This window comes from Neolamprologus brichardi, chromosome 17 (assembly GCF_056152115.1).
Source record: "Neolamprologus brichardi isolate AB-2024 chromosome 17, ASM5615211v1, whole genome shotgun sequence".
NCBI classification, from domain to species: domain Eukaryota; kingdom Metazoa; phylum Chordata; class Actinopteri; order Cichliformes; family Cichlidae; genus Neolamprologus; species Neolamprologus brichardi.
This window is the reverse complement of record NC_142120.1, coordinates 2,883,243-2,902,500: the sequence shown is the minus strand read 5'-3', so window position 1 is coordinate 2,902,500 and position 19,258 is coordinate 2,883,243. Positions and strand designations below refer to the sequence as shown.

The window sequence follows — 19,258 nt, the reverse complement described above, 5'->3', positions numbered from 1 at the left end:
TGCTTTGTGTGGTTCACTTTCACTGAGTTTTCTCTCAGCTGCAGTCCTCCAAACCCAAAGTCTCCCCTTCTGTCCCTCTCTCTGCTGATACGGTGAAAATCAATGACTCCTCTATTCTGCAGACTGGCCTGACGTCTGCTAATGAAATCCTATCTGCTATGAGTCATCCATCTGAGCTCCTGGGCTATGACTGGCAGATGGACCATCTCATCAACATCATTTATCATCTCTATCTCACACACACACACCTTGGGAACATTCGCTTACACAAACTAAAGTGTGTCATTTGCACAAGTGAACAATAACTGATGTCCCAGTTTATATTAGCCTGACCACATTTTCCTCCCTGTTACTTCTCTACATTACTGTGTAACACATAAGGACTCCTGCTGCCTTGTTTGATTAGCATGACATGCCATCAAACAGACAACGAGCTAATGCCTCAGTGTAGGGCAGAGCTCTGTGTTAGCTGCTAATGCTCAGTTTTAAAACTCTCAGCTAAGTGTAGAAAATCAGAGTCTTTGTGCGGTGCCAGCATCTCAGAAATTGAAGACCTGATGGGTTCAACAACAGGAACATTGGTCTATGGTTTGTGCTACCACAGTGTAAAGTTACTGCCAGTGAGATCTGCTAGCTTCTCTACATCCACCTTGTAATCAAATATACTACGTTTCAATAAAAATAAAATTCCCAACAAAGAAGTTGTCATTCACATTTTCGGACAACTGACCAAACCTTCAACAGTGACACAAAAAGCCTAATAAGAAAAATGTAATCCTGCCATTTTTCATTATTACTGACCGTCTTAATAAAGACAGTGTTTGTGCTGTGACTCTAGTGGAATCAACAGAATCGTAAAAGTAACGTAAACCTTAATCGATCTCTAACGTGGGACGTGATTGGCTGATTCGAGATATAAGCTTTTCTAGCACCGTGGCATCACAGAGTTAAAAGTTTATCTCCAATAAACTGTGTGACTGTTCTCCCAGGTGTTACAATAAAGTTATTCAAGCTTCCGAGAAAAAGAAGATGCAGAGTTCAGTGTAGTTGGAGGTTAGCAGGAAGTTAGCTAGCTTGTCTCCATCTACTAATGATGTGTAATGTTCTTAACACAGTGAAGATGGAGGATGGTGACCTCAGATTTCTGCCAAACTGTGAGCCCATAGGCTGTACTTACACTGTGAGGTTTTAAAACATGAGCCTAAACACATGCTGTACTTAAATAGTCCAAATAAAAAGCCAGCGAGGCTGACAATGACCACCGATTGTTTGTCGGGGCTTGTTTATCATTAATAAAAGACGACCCAAAGCATTGCAACACGTTTTAAAAGTAGTAAGAGCTTGAACCAGGAAGCAGGGTTGATATGTCAACAAGCAGATTGGTTATACTTTGATAAACCTATGAGCTTGATATGGCTAAATTAAAAAGTAGTTTCAAATCAGAATACTTTCTACTGCTGCCGTCAAGCTCCGTACCCACAACATCGCTGGACTTGCAGATACCAGGAGCACAGCACAGAATAGAGTATGGCAAATGATCACAATCATCTCTGAAAATAGAGATGGCTTTATGTGTTTCTGACAAAGTCACATTTATTACATTTTTGTAGTAATTATAAACATTTCTTTTTAAATTGTAGAAAATAAAACCATTGGTTTATTTGGAGTAGTGTGGTTAGTGGGACTAAGAGCATTTCAAGATTAAATAAGATGACAATAATTAAGTAAAAACAAATCCAAATTTCCCGTAAAGCTACAATCCTGTTCAGCAACTGACGAATAAAAACTGTCTGTGGAGATTTACCAAGCATGTTTAATATAAACTCAGTGTTATCATTCAAACCACAGCCTACATACATTCAAGTGCTTTAACTCGCTCTCTTCCCCCATTTCATTTATAGCATAAACTATGATTGGGTGCAACCACCTCTCAGCCACATGCTTGTGTTCAAACATCCAAGCTAGCTTTTTGTTCAGGTTTGCTCCAAGTGCTCCATCCAAGGTTACCTCAACTAAATCAGCAGGTATGAAAGTGAGAGTATCTGGTTCAGTCTGTGTTGGACTGGTGAGCTGTCCAGGGTGCATCCTCTATATATCAGCTAAGCTTTAGTGATCCTGTTTACAATATAAACTATAAAAGTAGATGTACGATGGAGTTAAAAAAACAAACAAGGGGTTTGAATGATGATTTGAAAAGGTGGCAAATGAGAGTCGCACATACCTGTGCTGCACAGAAAAAGCAGAGGACAGGAAATGCTCGTCTCCTGAACTCCACAACATATTTGTACTGAAAGGTGATGGCTAATAAAAAATTTAAAAAAACAACAACAGAAGAGCCGGGGTCAGCGAGGTCAAAGAGCTGTGTTTCCTCTGAGAGTTAAAAGACAACGATGGATGCAAAGGTCGCTTTGTTTCTGCTTGAAGTTCACGTGCACTGTGGGATTACTGGGATAGATGAATAATTCAAAAATGTTATTCCAGGTTACATTACTTTTTGTACCTCAGCTATCAAAACAAACAAAACCACTAGTTTTAATTGTGTGCTTTCTGTGCCACCTTACTTACATCATAATACAGTTTGGTCAAAGGAATAATTACATTTTTCACAAGTTACTGACATTTACAGAGTGTAATGTCTCAACAAACACATTTACATTAGAAATAAAGAATAAAGAAGACAAAAAATGAAGCACCGAGTTTTTCTACAAGCACTACGAAATATTTTTTGGACAGTCTGTACCTAATGTCATGCGGTAAAGTATTGTCCTAATGCTTCACAGGCTGCAGTAACAACTTTTTCCCATGTTGCCTGCGTACAGATACGAGGTTTATACGTTTAAGTCACCTGCAGGAACTGCTTTTGTTTTGCTGAAAATCTCACTGCCTGCAGTATGTTTGTGTGTGTTTTGGGTAATCTACCTCAGCGGTCCCCAACCTTTTTTGCGCCACGGACCGGTTTATGCCCGACAATATTTTCATGGACCGGCCTTTAAGGTGTCGTGGATAAATACAACAAAATAAAACTAGTACCGGTACCGAAAAAAAGAAAATTTATTCATAACACACGTGAAATGACCAAGTAAAACCGAGTAAACGATAAAAACGATAACAAAATAACGCTGAAAACCGATAAAAACCCTGAAAACTATACATTTCACACCTGAGCCTCAACTCTCACGGCCCGGTACCAAACGACTCACGGACCGGTACCGGTCCGAGGCCCGGGGGTTGGGGACCGCTGATCTACCTCTTACACTTGGAGTTTGTTCTTAGAGTTTAGAGTTAGTTTAGTTTAGAGTCCATAAATGGGAATTAAAAATAACTTTTTGACAGGTCGAGTGAGGACATCAAGGATTCCCCCCCAGATCTTTAGTATAAGCCTGGACATGAATCAGGCCTATAGCCCAATAAACTGTAAATGCACTACAAATATGTAATGACTCACACGCAGCTCACAAGTCGCACATATCACGCACAGCTGACGAGACGCTGCTGCACATTTCCATCGCCCTCAATCCCTCCGTTGCTCTCCAACAGCCAAACCCTTCAACCCTTCCCTCATCACTACATTTCTCAACAAAGCCAGCATCAAGCTAATCTCTTCCTGTAGCTGGTCTCTGCATTACTGTGTCAGTGCAAGCCTCTGCTGATTGAAAAAGACATCTGTTTACACTGCGTAGGCTTGTAGCCACACAGTAGGAACACGTGAAACGCTGCATCCAGACAGAACAGATATGGTGAAAGGGGGGGATTCGCCATGGATACAAGGATGAAAACAAAAACACTTTTTCTAATTAACACAAGTATAAAAGCAGCATATTTCAGTTCTTCTTTGCAGCCATCAATAACATGGGTGGATCTGAAACTATGAGATCACACGAAAACACTTCCACCTTTATTAAACTGCTACATGGAGGTTTTCTAGGGGCTGGTGAAAGGTATTCTGGGAAACCCAGAAAATGACTAACTGAAGTAGGCGCAGATGCTCAGGGTAAGTGGGTAATCACGAACAAAGAATACGCAAATGCATCCGTTTAACGGCACCGTTATGTCATGATGATTTATTAATTAAGCAGAGTAAAAGGAGATTGGGCGACGCAGTAAGAGTCAACCTGGGAGATGAATACATTATACAGAGACACGCATGAATGTTATATAGCAAAATACATCCAACTTCCTAGAGGGGTTTCCTGCAACCCTGTGGATTTGTTCACAGCCAGACAGTCGTGACAGAAATGAGGATGTCTGAAGCTGAAGAAGATTTAAAGAAAATAAATAAATGAAGTGCTTATGCTCATCTTTATCATATAATCTGGTCAAATTCCAGAAATGCCACAAATGTCACACAAAGGCAAACAAAGTGACTCAACTAAACGCACCTTTTTCCACCTCTCACATCTTTTTAACTCCCCTCATCTTTTCTATCTACACCGCTCATTTTGCTCGCCTGCTCCCTCCTCGAAATGGCTGTAGAGCATCGTCTTCATTCTCCTTTTGCTTTTGCAGAGCTTCTGTCCGTGCATCTCTATGTTAATGCGTCTTCTCAAATTGCTTACTTGGATTTGCTCCGTGAGCTGATCCATTTTACTCTGCATGAAATACGCTAATGCAAACAGAGTTTTCCCTCATTTATTGTGGATTAAACATGAAAGACCTTGTTGTCATTTGGATTTGGCTCGACAGCAGAGCACGTTCAATACAGTCTCACTGAAAACGTTTTATTCTGCCCTGAGCTCGTTAACCTCGTTGCTTTGAGTCATAATGTTAAGTAAGTTGTCCACTGGATCGATGCAAAAATCCTGTCTGTAGAGTTCAGTTCATTTAGCGCGTCACAGCAATTGATGTCAATCACATGAAACAACAAGCAGCCTTCTGCTACCGATCACAACTCCTGTTTTTAAACTAAAGTTTTAACATGAAATATTTCACATTTAATATCCAGCAAGGCATCTGATTTGAGCTATTTTGTAACGTTAGCATTCATCGTTTGTAGCTAACTAAATGATTCTTGATCAGCGATAAAGATAAAGCACTTCTGAAACGAGCACAGCCTCTGATTCACCTTCAAACCTTCGCTCAGTAACAACACAGCCGAGGCCTCTGAGCTACATTCAACCGGCTCTCACCTAAATTCAAAACCACAACACAAACACGCCAGTTGCGTTATCACAAGACCAGGCTGTTTTTTTATGATGAAACTAGAGTCCCTGATTAAATTAGACCACACGTCTCTGACAGCAAATCACCTACTGCTTTGACAGCAGGTTCCTCTAATCCCTGCGTGGGTCCTGTCAGGCTGAAACCAGCATCTTTAGTCAGTCGGTAACAGTCTGTGATACTCCACGCTTGTTTTTTAATGCGCAGCATCTCAGTTTAAAAGAACCACTACGCTGCCGACTGGGACATAAGATGTAATTATAGCCGGAAAACATTAAATATTAATATTACTGAAAAATTACCAGCTGAATTACACGCAGTGCCTTTCCTTTTTAGCTAGCAAACACACGTCATTAACACGTCAGTCAAAGAAACTGCTTCATTACATCTCATGAGAACCTCGCCTTCCCCCAGCCGCCGCTCCACGACAAACACGTCTGTTTACCTTGCTCTGAATCTCAGTTATCATTACATTAGCTCATCTATGCGTGTGTGCACGCGATCGGTGTGTCTGCGCAAACAAAAAAACAAAAACAAGACAGAATTTGGACGGGCGCTTGTCTACGATGAATACGTGCTACGAAAAGTGTGAAGAAGAACAAGCGAATGAATTCGACTGCTGTCACTTCATCTCCTTCCCTCCTGAATTTCTGCCTCTGTGAGTCTTTGTTGTGGGAAAGTTCATTAGGGCCTTTGTCAGACCACAATAGAGCCATTCTGCTGTGACACATTCAACAAAGAGCTTTCCTCTGTGTCTGCCACACTTTGAGGAAGACGCACGCAAACAAACATTGTGATGACCCGACCACACATGCGCAAACATTTGTTTTTCACATCAGCGTTATCTAATGCTGTGCTACATGCACACACACTGTTGTTATTATTAGGAGAAGCCAGTGACTCAGACTTGTCACTTCTCCAGTGTACAAACCAACGTCAGAAGTAGTCGATCACCTCCATACTTTCATACGTTCTTTAGAGAAACATGTTGAAACATTACCAACAGACCCATCCTCTTCTGTCTGATTTTGTCTCATTGTGGGCTATTTAATACTAAAATGCATCTTCTTCTTCAATTATATTTATATAGCGCAGTAGATCGAACAATAATCTACATCGACAACCTGTCAAGAGCGCTACACTAGATTTTGTGCCTCACTCTCCTGCCAAACATGGATGACAGTAAATTTCTCCCGTTTACCTTTATGCAGCTGTTCATGCAGCTTTATGTGTCAGTTGGCAGCAAGAAGAAGAAGGAAGATACAATTCTGCATTGTTTCCAGTGCATCGTTCCACATGAGTTAATGGTTTGGGCAAATGACACCAGATTACTCCTTTGGGTCTCGAATAGGACCCAGTCCTACTCTTCTAGAGCAAACATGCAGCTACTAGTTTTATCACAATGTCCTTCATGGTTCTGTAACAATATAAATAACAAGCACATAGTTATTAAAAAATACATTTGAAGTTACATGCAGTTTTATCTCTAATTATTAAAATATGTGAGTCACAGGAATACTTTTGGAGACGTGCTTGTTACAAACCACTCAGTTATTCACATATTCACTGCAGAACCTGATAATTTGCGCAATTATGACATAAGAGACCCCAGATCAGTGACAGACTGCTGGCAACCATGGACACTGACTCCCCCCCTCCTCCATGACACACTGGACAATCTGAAGAGCAGTTTCAGCAACAGGTTCCTTCAACCTCGCCGTCTGAGGCGACGTTACAGGAGCTCGTTCCTTCTGCTGCCATCAGACTCTTTGATTCATCCACTTGGGTCAGACATTAACAGAATTAATCCCACCTCAGTGCACCCTGTCACTTTATATTTATACCTGTATCTCCATATTGATCTATTTATCTTAATATTTATCTATCCATATCTCTGTTTCTACACTCACTTTATATGAGTGCTTGATGTTTGTTGTACATCTGTTGCTATGACAACTCAATTTCCTTCTGGGATTAATAAAGTTTCTCTGATTCTGATATTCACTCATTCTTTGGCAAAAAGTAACATGTATGCGATGAATGTTAGCTCTTGAGTCACTGCAGAGCTTATGCCCTCAAAGTTCAGACACTCGAATACTGTACATCTATACTGTCTTTTTTTTCCCTAGTAACACAATCATTAGTAGCGCTGACCAGTACTGGCATTTTCCACTATCAAATGAATGCGCAGCATTGTGCAGCCATAGAAACAGGAAACTCAGGTACTGAACTCTTCTCTAATTTGTCAGGTTTTTTAAACCTTAAACATCCTCCTAAACCCGACCACAGGCTGAGAGCTGCTCGTTGCCTCCCAGCGATCGTACCTACAGGCAGGGAATCCTCAGAAAAAGAGCAACTACAGAGACGGGCGAGAGTGACTGACGTGTTCTTTATTTCGTATCAGCAATATTCATTTTTTACAGTTTGAACTTTCTCCCGGTAAGATGATAGTGTATGAAATATTTTTTTACATACTGATAAAATATTTACGACATTTATATCACAGACTGTTCCAGCCAAGCCAGGAGCAAAACTCCTCACCATTTCACCTCGGCCGAGAAAATTCAACAGCATCAGTTTAACTGAGCTTGCATAGCAGAATCCGATCTTTATTATGCAACTTTAAAGGCAACATTTTAAATATAAATATAAATAAATATATTTTATGTCACAAAAGCCTAAAAATACAAAATGCAGATGACAAAAGCACAAGTGACACTGCAAATAAATGATGAATTAAGCAAATAATAATAATAATGTTTCTTAAATTTTGCTGATTTTAACCTTAAATAACAAACAGACCCATAAAGAAGTGGAAGCCACCATATGTCTTGAGCTCTCCGTCCTGCATTCAAATCAAGGGTTTATCCAACTTTCAGCCACACAAGCTCTAAATACTGTGCCTCCCTGTGACAGTCTAATTCCAAACGCTGGTAACCAGGATTAAAGCTTCCTACTGTCTATGACTGACTAAATTGTTCAGTACAAGTTTCGTGTAGTAAATGATTACTGCAGCTAAGTGTAGTAAAGATTCTGACAGAATAACAAAAACATACTGATTTTGCTAATCTTCGATCCTTATCAGTCCTCGGACTGCGACATGAACTTATCCCGTATGGTGGTGCCACAGGAAATACCATGCAGTCATTAAAAATAAGTGTTTTTCCATTCTGAACATTGTCGTGATCAGAAAATATCACAAGAGTCTGTACAGAGTTTACTCTTGTTTCACCTCTGCCCTAATTGTAAGTGCCTGAAACACAAAATGTTTCGGCTCTAGGGTAGATGAGGAAACATGTTGGTGCTGTTTGCCTTATAAAGGAAGTTTTGACTCCAGAGTACCGCTCGAGGAAAGGTCGGACACTTCTAATCAGCCCTTTGGTTTTTAACATAAGATGCAACTGATCAGATAGAGAACAACAGATAGGAGCTGATCCCTAATGTAATGCACAGAGCACCAAACACGGACACGGATGCACATACATGTCTGATTTGTAGCTCGTCTCCAAGGCTACAGAAGTTAAGTGTACGTATATACATAGAACCATCAAGATAATCCAAATCTGAACTTCCTTTATTAATTGCTTATAAAGTTATCTGCCTCATCTCCAGCTCTCCCGCCTGATGATCTTTATCAACCACTACATATTCCTCACAACCCACTGCTCTCACTGAACATGTCCTTTTCTCTCTCTCCCATTTCTTCCCTGGGGGGTGTTTGCCCTCTCACGGTTGGTGAGAGCACCTGAATTAGTAATATTTGAGTATTACTAATTCAAATAAGAAATATGAAAAATACTTCAAATGAAATCCAGTGGGCCTATATTTACCTCAAAGTCTTGCCATACGAAGTATATCTCAGTGTTTAGATCTGTTGTTAGCAGCAAGGTTAAAAACACTAAGCATAATCCGGTCTTTAAGTCTGATGTCATTAGCCGTTTTCCGGGTCCAAACTCCGATTCAGGTCCCAAAGTCGAACACTATAACTCTCAGAGATGCTGCAAACTGTCTAAAGTCTTTCATCTTTAATAAAATCATCAGCGTTGCTGCTTTATCAGGTGTAACAATGAAGTTTAACATCCAGGCATCCATGAAAACAGAATTTATTAAATTCAGAGTTAGAAGTTAGCAGGAAGTTAGCTCGCTAGTTTCCACCTAAACATGATATAGCATGTTCTGACTGAGAGATTTCTAAAATATACAGCTCTGCTGTCACTTCCTGTTAGCATGACATAAACAAACAGTGAAGCTGGAGGATGAACACTAACCTTTTCCACTCGATAAAAGTTAACATGAGGGTTCCTGATGGTTAGTGACAAATGTAATCGCATGGCAGGATGCTGTAAACGGACCAAACTTCAGTCAGGAGAACAACTGAGATAATCCATCCACAATACGAGGTTAGTCATTAATATATTGCTGCATGGGCTGGGCTGTAGTTACATTGTAACAGTTTAAAACCTCAGCTTTAAAATGAATAGAGTAATAAAAACAGAGACCAACAGTGATCACTGACTGTTTTAGGGGCTCCTTCAGATTAAATAGAAATACAAAGCATTTAAAACACAACAGCCTTAATAAATGCAGAGTAGTTTGGGCCCGGAAGCAGGTTCACACGTCATCACTTAAAGACCGGATACACATGATTTCAATAAACTGTAGCTGGTTCAACTAAGTAGCATGGTTAGCTTCTATCTTGCAAGGTTGTCCAATGGGGGAAACTTTTAAAAACATGTTTGTCGAATAATTAATTTGTGATGGGTGAGAAGACGAGCAGCACAAATGCAAATGATCACAGTAAGAAGACTAAATGCACTAAATTACTTCACATGTTTTCCTGCTGAAGAGATGATATTTGAAACCACAGGAGAGCAACACTGATGACCTCGCAAGCCAGTTAAGTAGCTCAAGACATCTTTGAATGTAATCATAGAGTCGATTCAAAACCTATAATCAAGAAAAACTGAAGATTACAACCTTTATGAAGCCAGGAATTATTGCAGCCATTTGAAATTAACAAAAAACCTACCAATACTAACATACAGACGTACCTTTTGCTCTCTCTATATATATACACATAGTGTCCTTCTTTACTATAATTCCAATTTACTCGGGAACAGTTCACATCACTAATCACCACAAACTGCTTCCTGTGTGGATGTACCTTTAATGTCCTGTGAAAACCATATAAATCCAAATATGGTGACACTGAATGTTCCTGTATCAGTCAAGATTATTGTCCTTGTTCTTAAAATAAACACCTGGTGGATCAGCTATGAAATGTGGTGTCATAAATATGAAAATAGGGCCACTTATCAAAGTAGTTTTTTTTTATTGGACAGTAACACTACAAGCATAAAACAGCAAAGTTTAAAACTGGATAAAACGAAACGTCCACAGAAGCAAAGTAGAACATAAAAACTATTGTAACAGAAACTTAATCCAAAAACATGATATACAGCAGCAAAGCAAATGACATTTACTGCAAACGACTGTTAAAAACTGAAAGTTAAGACTGACCCGGGTAATGTACGGTACATGCAGAACTAAAGCTACTTTCAGCTGCTCCCTTATGGGTCACCACAGCAGATAACTCTCCAAGTTTGCAGAAGGATCTCTTCCCACGATCGAACAGAGGATCTTATTAATAAAACTGACAAACATGCATCTTGTGATGTCTCTTAAACAACACTAGTGAGAAACGGTTTGGTCTATGTTTGAGCTTTTCCAGCCAAGCTGAATAATGGCTGCTGCAGCTGATGATGACAAAACAACACTTCAGAACTGGCCTGATTCTGCAACATCCAACAACGAACAGACCACCAAGCTAAGGAAACACACAACATTCTCTAAAAGGTGCAGCGTGACTACCTATCTTAGCAACTGAAACAAAAGTAAGCAGTTTAATGAGACCAATGTATGTGTGTTTTAGATTGAGACAGTAGCCATCTCTCAGAACAGCTACGAGGAGCTAACTTTAGCTGCTATTAGCAACACGTTAGCAAACGCCTGTACCTCTCGCTCTAGGTTACATTTAAGTAACTACTCATCTTCTACCCTGTATGTTACTCACGGCCAATCATGCAGGCCTTAAAAAGCAGAGCTAACAAGGATTAGCATCCAATTTTAACACCTGACTGTAATCCTGCCCTCACTAGTCCATGGTAAGCCTGTGCTAGCCATGCTGATGGAAGGTAAGTGGTTTATAGACGGTCTGTAGTTTTTGGTTACCCAATAACTTGGCCCAAGAGAGTTATGTGATCTATGACAGGACAATACACTACAAAAATTAGCTCATCATATTCTAGTTTAGCCCATTAGTGTCCAACTGCCCAGTGCTGTCACTGTGATTCTGCATCCCAGTACGACACTGAACATGGAATCATATTATACTGCTGCGGCCTACAGGAAGGAAAAGGTTACCCAGAGTTACCTTCTTTGTTTCAAAAACAAACGTGACTTCTCATTAGTTATTTGCGTCTGCATGAGCAGCATGAGCTTATTAGATATCATTGTTAGAGGCCTCAGTGTTACAAGAGAATTGCAGCGTCTGACAGAAAGGGTGGAGCCATAGGGCCATTATATAAATCATAACCTACAACACAGTTCATTGTATAATGACACATGAGACAGTAAGTGACAGTAAGCCTATTCATGACACAGTAGCATGACAATACACAGTTAAGGTCAAGCGATAAGCCATTTGGTCAAATAGCCATTACTTACTCAGAACTATACCTTTAAACACTGAAATTTTCTCTCAAGCTTACAAATCCATCAGAAATCAGGGGACTGGCATGGTGAGCAGCATATCCCAATGTCCAAATTACTGTAAACATGTGTGGATTACCTGCCTACAAAGCAAACGTAAAGGACTCAATAGCTGTCACTTATTTTTAAACACTGATAGAGAAACACATAAAAGCAGACAGCATGCTAAGATCTGTCCTCATCAGCCACTGAGGTAATTCCATCTTGTCGTAAGGTCATCCGACATTAAAACAACGATTTTCCTCGTGCATTTATCCACAATTTTTTGAAAATGTCTACCTTAAGACAATTAAAACGTACACACTTCAAATCTTTTGCATTCAAATCTTGTTTATAGAACACACAACTGGTCACTGAATATATTATATACTGTATTTCCAAACCAAATCCAGGAAATAAAAGACATATGAAACAGAAGGTTTCGCGTGCCAGCTGCAGAGCTACAGAGATTCATTCCCACATCACCGGCCTGCCCCTAATGATGTCACCAATTAAAGGGACATGACATTAAAACAATGATGAATTCTCTTTTTCATCACTATGCTTAATCCCACAGAGACGGCTCGGTCCAGCCATCGGCAGGCTCGAATGTACGCGTGCGCTTGCCCGTGCAAACGTACAAGTGCTGGGTTAAACGGCCGTGTAGTGTGAACGCACGGCAAAGTCATACAGTGCAGTGAGCGTGTGCGTCCGTTTCAGAGCGCACCATACAAAGAAAATTTATACAAGTGAGCCAGCTGGGTACATAAGCCCTCCTGCACAATAAATCCAAATAATCCTTTACGATGGGAAGCGGGAAAAAGGGGGGGCTGGGGGGTTCTCAGACATATGCGTGCGCACACACACACACACACAAAGGTACACACGCTTCAATTAGCTTCGCCATTGTGCCTCTGTTGTAGATATTCAGTGGCTGTGCCCTTTTCCCAAGAATAACAAGCAAGTCAACAAAATGCGTGTGCTCGAAACAGGACAGCTACTGACATCTCAACCTCAAATACCTCATACACTTGCTACGAGATGAAGCACACGAGAACAAGGACATTAAGGATTATCCTGAATTACGAAAGAAAAATGGGGTGGCATAAAAAAAGACAGAATAAAACGATCTTACCTTCCATCATGGTTGCAGATTTGCATTCCTCAATCTCCAAAGAGCCTGAAATGAAAGGTGGTGTCGTGAGGGGAGGGGGAAGAGAAGAAGCTCCTGGCTACTGAAACACAGTCGAACTGATGGCAGCAGAACAGCTGTGTGCTTGTGGCTAACGCCCTGGCTAACTGTGAACCTCCAACACCCCCAGACGTCGCCTGTCAACTAGCTCAGGAGGGAGAGAGACAGAGAGATAGATAGAGCGAGAGAGAGAGAGGAGGGGTGGGGGACAGCTTAGGTGTCGATCAGAGCTGGAGCCATGGATGCTGCTGCTGCTATTGCTGCTGCGGCTCAAACCTTCACAGCCGAGGATGCTGAGAGGTAGGCAAAAAGCAAACTGGAGGAAAAAAATTAAAGAGGCAGGGAAGGGAGAAGGAGGTGGAGAGATTTAGAGGGAGGGTTGTGTGTGTGTGTGTTTGGAGGAGGGAGGGGGAGGGGGGTGGCTGAGGCAGTATGCTGAGGTCACAGATGACCTTAGCCAATCCCTGCAGCTCTTTGTGCAGTCACATGGCTTACAGCTTGAATCTCCTGACACTGTCCCCAAAGAGAGGCTACATTAGTAACCTCTCTAACTGTGCGCATTTACATGTTTACATGTCCAAATAGAGCATCCGAGGAAGCAAACAGATATGTGAGGTTTAAATATAGAAGCCACACAAACAGACTAACCACACACACACATGCTTACACAGCTACCCTTCACCCTACCTTATGTCAGTGCAGTGTGCCGAGGTACCCAGGCGTGAATCTATTTTTTGGTCACACAGAGAATAATGAGGGTATGAGTAAAGTGACAACCCATGTTGATACAAAAATAAAAAACATGCTCTATATTAAGTCACTACTGCGCAAAACCCTTGCCCTGCACCGTCCTGCACAGCGCCTAATTCTCTAGTAACTGCCTCCGTGTCCCGCCCTCTTTGGGATATCGGTGCAGTTTCGCTCTGCTCCTCTCCCCGTTCCCTCCCACCTTACCGTCTCTCTGCTAGTCTGTCTCATTTGGCTGCCTTTTTCTGCCTCTGTGCTTTCCCACCACACTGGGATGAGAATCGACCGGTGCGACGTCACGGCAACGCAGGCTACAGCTGCGGCCAACAAACAGGAAGAGCCGATGACAGACCAGCCTCCGGAGAGGGGTGTGTGCTGGTGTTTGTGTGTGTGTGTGCGCTGATTAATTTTCTATGAGAGGGTGGAGAGTGAACGGGGGGTGGGGGCAAATGTGACAAATCAAACAGCAAAGTGAGATTTTACTGGGCGAAAAAGGAAGAAAAGAATAACAATGAGCCACAAATGCAGACGCTGGGTAAATTTGTACCCGTTGGTCTTTAAGTCTGGAAAAGACGTGTTTACTCATGTTTCATTTCTACTGCTGGCAGAGTCAGGAGCAGCTGAAGAGGTAGTAACAGTAGTTTTGTATCAGTAAATGTAACAGGACTGGTTCTATTATAGTGCTTTTTTACCTCACTTGAGCACTCAAAGCATTTTACACTACACGCCCCGTTCACACACTTATTAATAAAACATGGCTCATATGGTAAGAAACCAAACCCATATTAATGGTACATGCTATACACATATATAGGCCTACTGATTTTGACCTGTTCAACCTGCTTCCTCAGGGAGGCGCTATAGGTGCATCAGCCCAAAGACTGACAGACTCAAGAATGGTTTCTTCCCAAAAAAGTCCGACCCCCCCCAAATCCAAGGACTTCCCTCTTTACACAGACTACACATCTACCATCACCACTGTGCAATACTTCATTCAATAACCACACGTAACACTATTTATTTGCATATTTGTTCATTTTATATATTTATATAGTAGAGGTGGGGGAAAAAATTGATACTTTGTAGTATGGTGATATTTTGTTTGCTAATAATGTATGGATACAGGGACAGCAGAAATCGATACTTTGTTACAAAAAGGTTTTTGTGCTCTGACTTCAGAGCATGTTGATCCTTTTTCTGAGCAAGAATTGGCAGCAATAAACATGACAGTTTACTTATTTTTCATTTAAGACATGTTTTATTTGAATTAAGTTTAAAACTTTTTTATTTAATGTAAAATTTTATTTTGTTTTCGTTTACTTTCAAATTCTTCAGTTGCTGAAGGGGCTGCATAGTTTTCATAAACTGCATAGTTCAGAATAGCTATAACTAGGGATGCAACGATACCAATTTTTTCAAACCGATATGATACCGATACTTGGACCTGAGTACTTGCCGATACTGAGTACAAAAAACGATACTTCTACCACACACACACACACACACACAAATACAATTAATTGGAAGACAGGTTTTATTATATTCCCTGCCCATAAAAAATAAAATCTTAATAAAAATGACCACAAAAAAATTTCAAGTGAAAAATAAGCACTTCTGTTAAATTATTGCAGAGTCTCCACATTGTAATTTAACAAAATATCACTGAACTATTGGCACTGTCTCGAGCTTTCAGAATAATAAATAAACACTTCTGTTTGGAATAAAATAAATACAAATTAGGTTTGCGAATAAAATGAACTTTTAAATTATTGCAGAGTGTCCATATTGTAAACAAACAAACAAAATTATTATTATTAAATAAATAATAAAATATAAAAAATTATAAAATAAATAATAAAATAATAATTGGCCCCCTAGTGGCCAATCTAAAAAACTACAACAGAAATGACAAGCCACCCTCTGATTAATGAAATAAGTTGGTATCGGTTAACTTTTACGAGTATGAGTACACACACATTTTACAGTATCGGCCCCGATACCAGTATCGGTATCGGTGCATCCCTAGCTATAATTGTACCAGATGGTTGCGTTCAGTTAAGTTGGACTAGACTGTAATACAAACCGTTCAGTTTGTCAACAATAAAACTGAAATGAGAGAAAGACTGAGTGTGAGACTTTGATATTAGATAAAATGAATATTGATAAAGTTTACCTTTATGTACAGAATCTGAATATCGCAAAATATTTTTAAAAATTGCAATAATATCGTATCGTGGGATGTATGATGATTCCCACCTCTATTATATAGTGTTCATATGTATATAGTGCTGCAGAACTGTGTACCCTCCCTCCTTTCCCCACAGGTCTGCACTGAGTAGGAGATGCTCTTTATCTCATTGTTGATGTGTAGTGACAATAAAAGGCATACGTACATGTGCATGTATAGAACTATAGAATAATCCAAGAGACAAAATACGTGTCGTTATTCTTGTTTGAGCAGAGCCAGCTGGGCAACTTCAGTTCATTAGAATCAACATTAGCTGAAGCGCTTCAGCAGCTATTCTTCCTGAGGTCATTCTTACACTGCTGTGATATAAAACTACTCTCTCCAAATCTTCCTCTCGCATTTATAATTTCACGCTTCTTTCTTATTTTCACTGCATTATTGTCTGTCAAGTTGCTTCTATGTTATTCATTATGTCACCTGCCTTCTCCCTCCTTTCATCCTTTTCTTGCTACAGGGCCGGCTCTTCCAACCACCACTGATGCCCCCAAGTAGAGGGTCGACACCCTCATCTTACCCCCGGTCCCACTAGCTCTAAAGCTTTGCTAAGTAATCTCTATGACCTTTGTAATTTTTTCTCCTCCCTGCCTTTATCCATTCATCTTTCTTATCACTTACACCATCCCTTGCTAATTTCCTTCCCCATTGTTCTTCTAGTATCAGCCATGCTCGTTATGTTTGCCTCAGGACAAACATCTTCTCCTACACTGTCATCTAGTGCCTACAGAGCATCATGACAGATATTTAACAGTTTGTGCTGGAACTTCGATGCTTCTGAATCAGAAATATGGCCCCATTAACTCACTGTAGTGTAGTACCATTAACATATAGTTCATTTGTTTCCACGAGCAATATTTCTTATTTCTAATATTACAGAAAGGCATGTATGATGATTATGCAGTTGATTAGTGCTGCCACAGCAGTTAATGATGATGCCATTTTTGCCCAGTCTTTTTCTTATTGTTGAATCGTGAACACCTCAACTACACCTGAACTACCTCAACTGAAGCAAGTGAGTCCTGCAGTCCTTCAGATGTTATTCTGGGTTCTTTTGTGACCTCTTGGATGAGTCAATGCACTGTTGGAGATTTTAGTGATCAGGTCTGGCTAGTGAAACTGAACATAGGGCCAGGTAGGTTTGGGGAGCTTTTCCCCCCCTTAATAAATGAAATTACAATTTAAAAAGTACATTTTTTTTCCTTTATTTACTCAGATTATATTGGTCTAATATTAAAACACTTTTTCATGGTACTGCATCGGTCTCCTACAGTTCTTCTATACCAGGGTGTCCAACTCCAGGTCTCGAGGGCCGGTGTCCTGCAGGTTTTAGATCTCATCCTGAGTCAACACATCTGAATCAAATAGTTCATTACTGGACCTCTGGAGAACTTTACGACACGTTGAGGAGGTCATTTGGCCATTTAACTCAGCTGTGTTGGATCAAGGACACATCTAAACCCTGCAGGACACCGGCCCTCGAGGCCTGGAGTTGCCTAGCCCTGTTCTATACCTAGCCTCAAATCAGTGCAAACACAACCAATGCTATTGCCTTTGTGCACATGATGTACACATCACATAAGGTTATTTAACTTTTTAATTGTATTGTTAAATTAACAAACCAGTAGACTATGTTACAGTAAAGGCAGATTATCAGCAGGTAATCTAAGGAGACTGTCTTTAATTCTGTAATATCTGATCTCTATTACATTTGGTTTCAAATGTAACCAAAAGGTAGATGATGTATGGACATACAGGAAGTAGAAGAGAATGAGAGAATGAGTTCCATGTGTCTGGATAGGAAGGAACTTATGCTGCTCTATTTTCTAGCTTTCCCGTCTCATTTTCTCACACACACACTTTTAAAAAGGGCACACCACACAGCACAGTGAACATGTCGCCACAGTGGATACATAAACAAAAGCATTCACATGTTGTCATGCATCAATACAAGCATGCATTAGCTAATGCAGTATAAAGTCCACTTCACTGCAGGACCGGTGAGTAAACCGCTTGAGATTCTAAAAATGCAGAAAGTGGTGGGTGACCTTCATGCCTTACTCTAAGGGTAAGTTGTCGATCCATGCTCAAACTGCTGAGGTGATGTGCTGCTGCAAAAATAAAGGTGTTTTACCTACTGTACCTGCAATGATACGAAACCAGCCGGTGCACAGCTCCTCAGCCATCAGCAGCTCTCTCCATGGACCCCGCTGCTCTCACTCCAGCCAGGCAGAGGGATGAGAAGGAAGACAACGAACATGGACAACGACGGTTCACCGGAAAGAGAAGAAGGAGATGAGGATGAATATTTACCAAAGGCTACCGTATAACTAATAAACGAAGGTCTTTGGAGAACACAAATGTACACTGATGCTGACAACTGCAAGTGTACTCGCGAAGCAATGCACGCAACCTGTGGAGAATAGTAATGGGGCACGGTAGCCTCAGCCTGTGAGTACAGATTTGTCAAGCACTGAAGGTCAACGTGTCCTATGGGAATGGTTTCATCGAATTCTGCCTAAGTTCTGCAGTGCAGAAGACAGCATACGCATCTTAATCATGCAACTGTTTCATCTGCAATTTATTATTGTGATTTCCAACAGGGGAAAGATTCAGCATTTCAAAAATGTCTAAATTAGCCTCTTTAGATTTGAGATACTGAACACTTTGACAAACACAGACTAACCAAAACTAATAAGCTACAGTTTCAAGTTAAACTAGAAAGTACAAACATATATAGATATAAAAGATGTGCAGAGTAAATTTGTCCATCATTCTAAAACATGCCCCCCAAGCTTGATTAGCTACATTTTCTCTCTCTTCCAGTTTAAGTGGATCCAAATTGGCATGTGGCAATCTCAGGTGAACTGACAGGTTGAACTTGCTTCAAACTCCAAAAATGCACGTGCTAGTGGTGCCACCTACTGGTCACTTAAACACAGTACTTTATTCTCCATAAAATACCTCTCTGACCCCTCTGCTCCACATAGACTTGCACCTGCGTGGTGTGTGTTTAGTCATAAAACATGAGCAGTAACAAGGTAACAAAGTAAGACACAATTATGAAACAATAGATCGACAAAAGGGATGCAGACGTGATCACATGCAGGCTCACACCTACAGTAATAGTTCCAGTAACAACAGCTGATCACACGAACATCAACAATTTC

The 19,258-nt window shown here is 40.6% G+C and overlaps 1 protein-coding gene across 1 annotated transcript in view; it reads right to left on the bottom strand.

Annotated features, from left to right (window-relative positions):
* sgip1a (SH3GL interacting endocytic adaptor 1a) overlaps positions 1-19,258 on the bottom strand; it is an 80,147-nt gene that overhangs the window by 50,010 nt on the left and 10,879 nt on the right. Inside the window, exons 2-3 of the mRNA XM_087831156.1 lie at positions 18,223-18,307; positions 13,043-13,087 (exon numbers count right to left, since the gene is read on the bottom strand). Coding sequence (XP_087687282.1) covers positions 13,043-13,087; positions 18,223-18,274 — 97 coding nt within the window. The 5' untranslated portion in view covers positions 18,275-18,307. The remainder of the gene's footprint in view (positions 1-13,042; positions 13,088-18,222; positions 18,308-19,258) is intronic.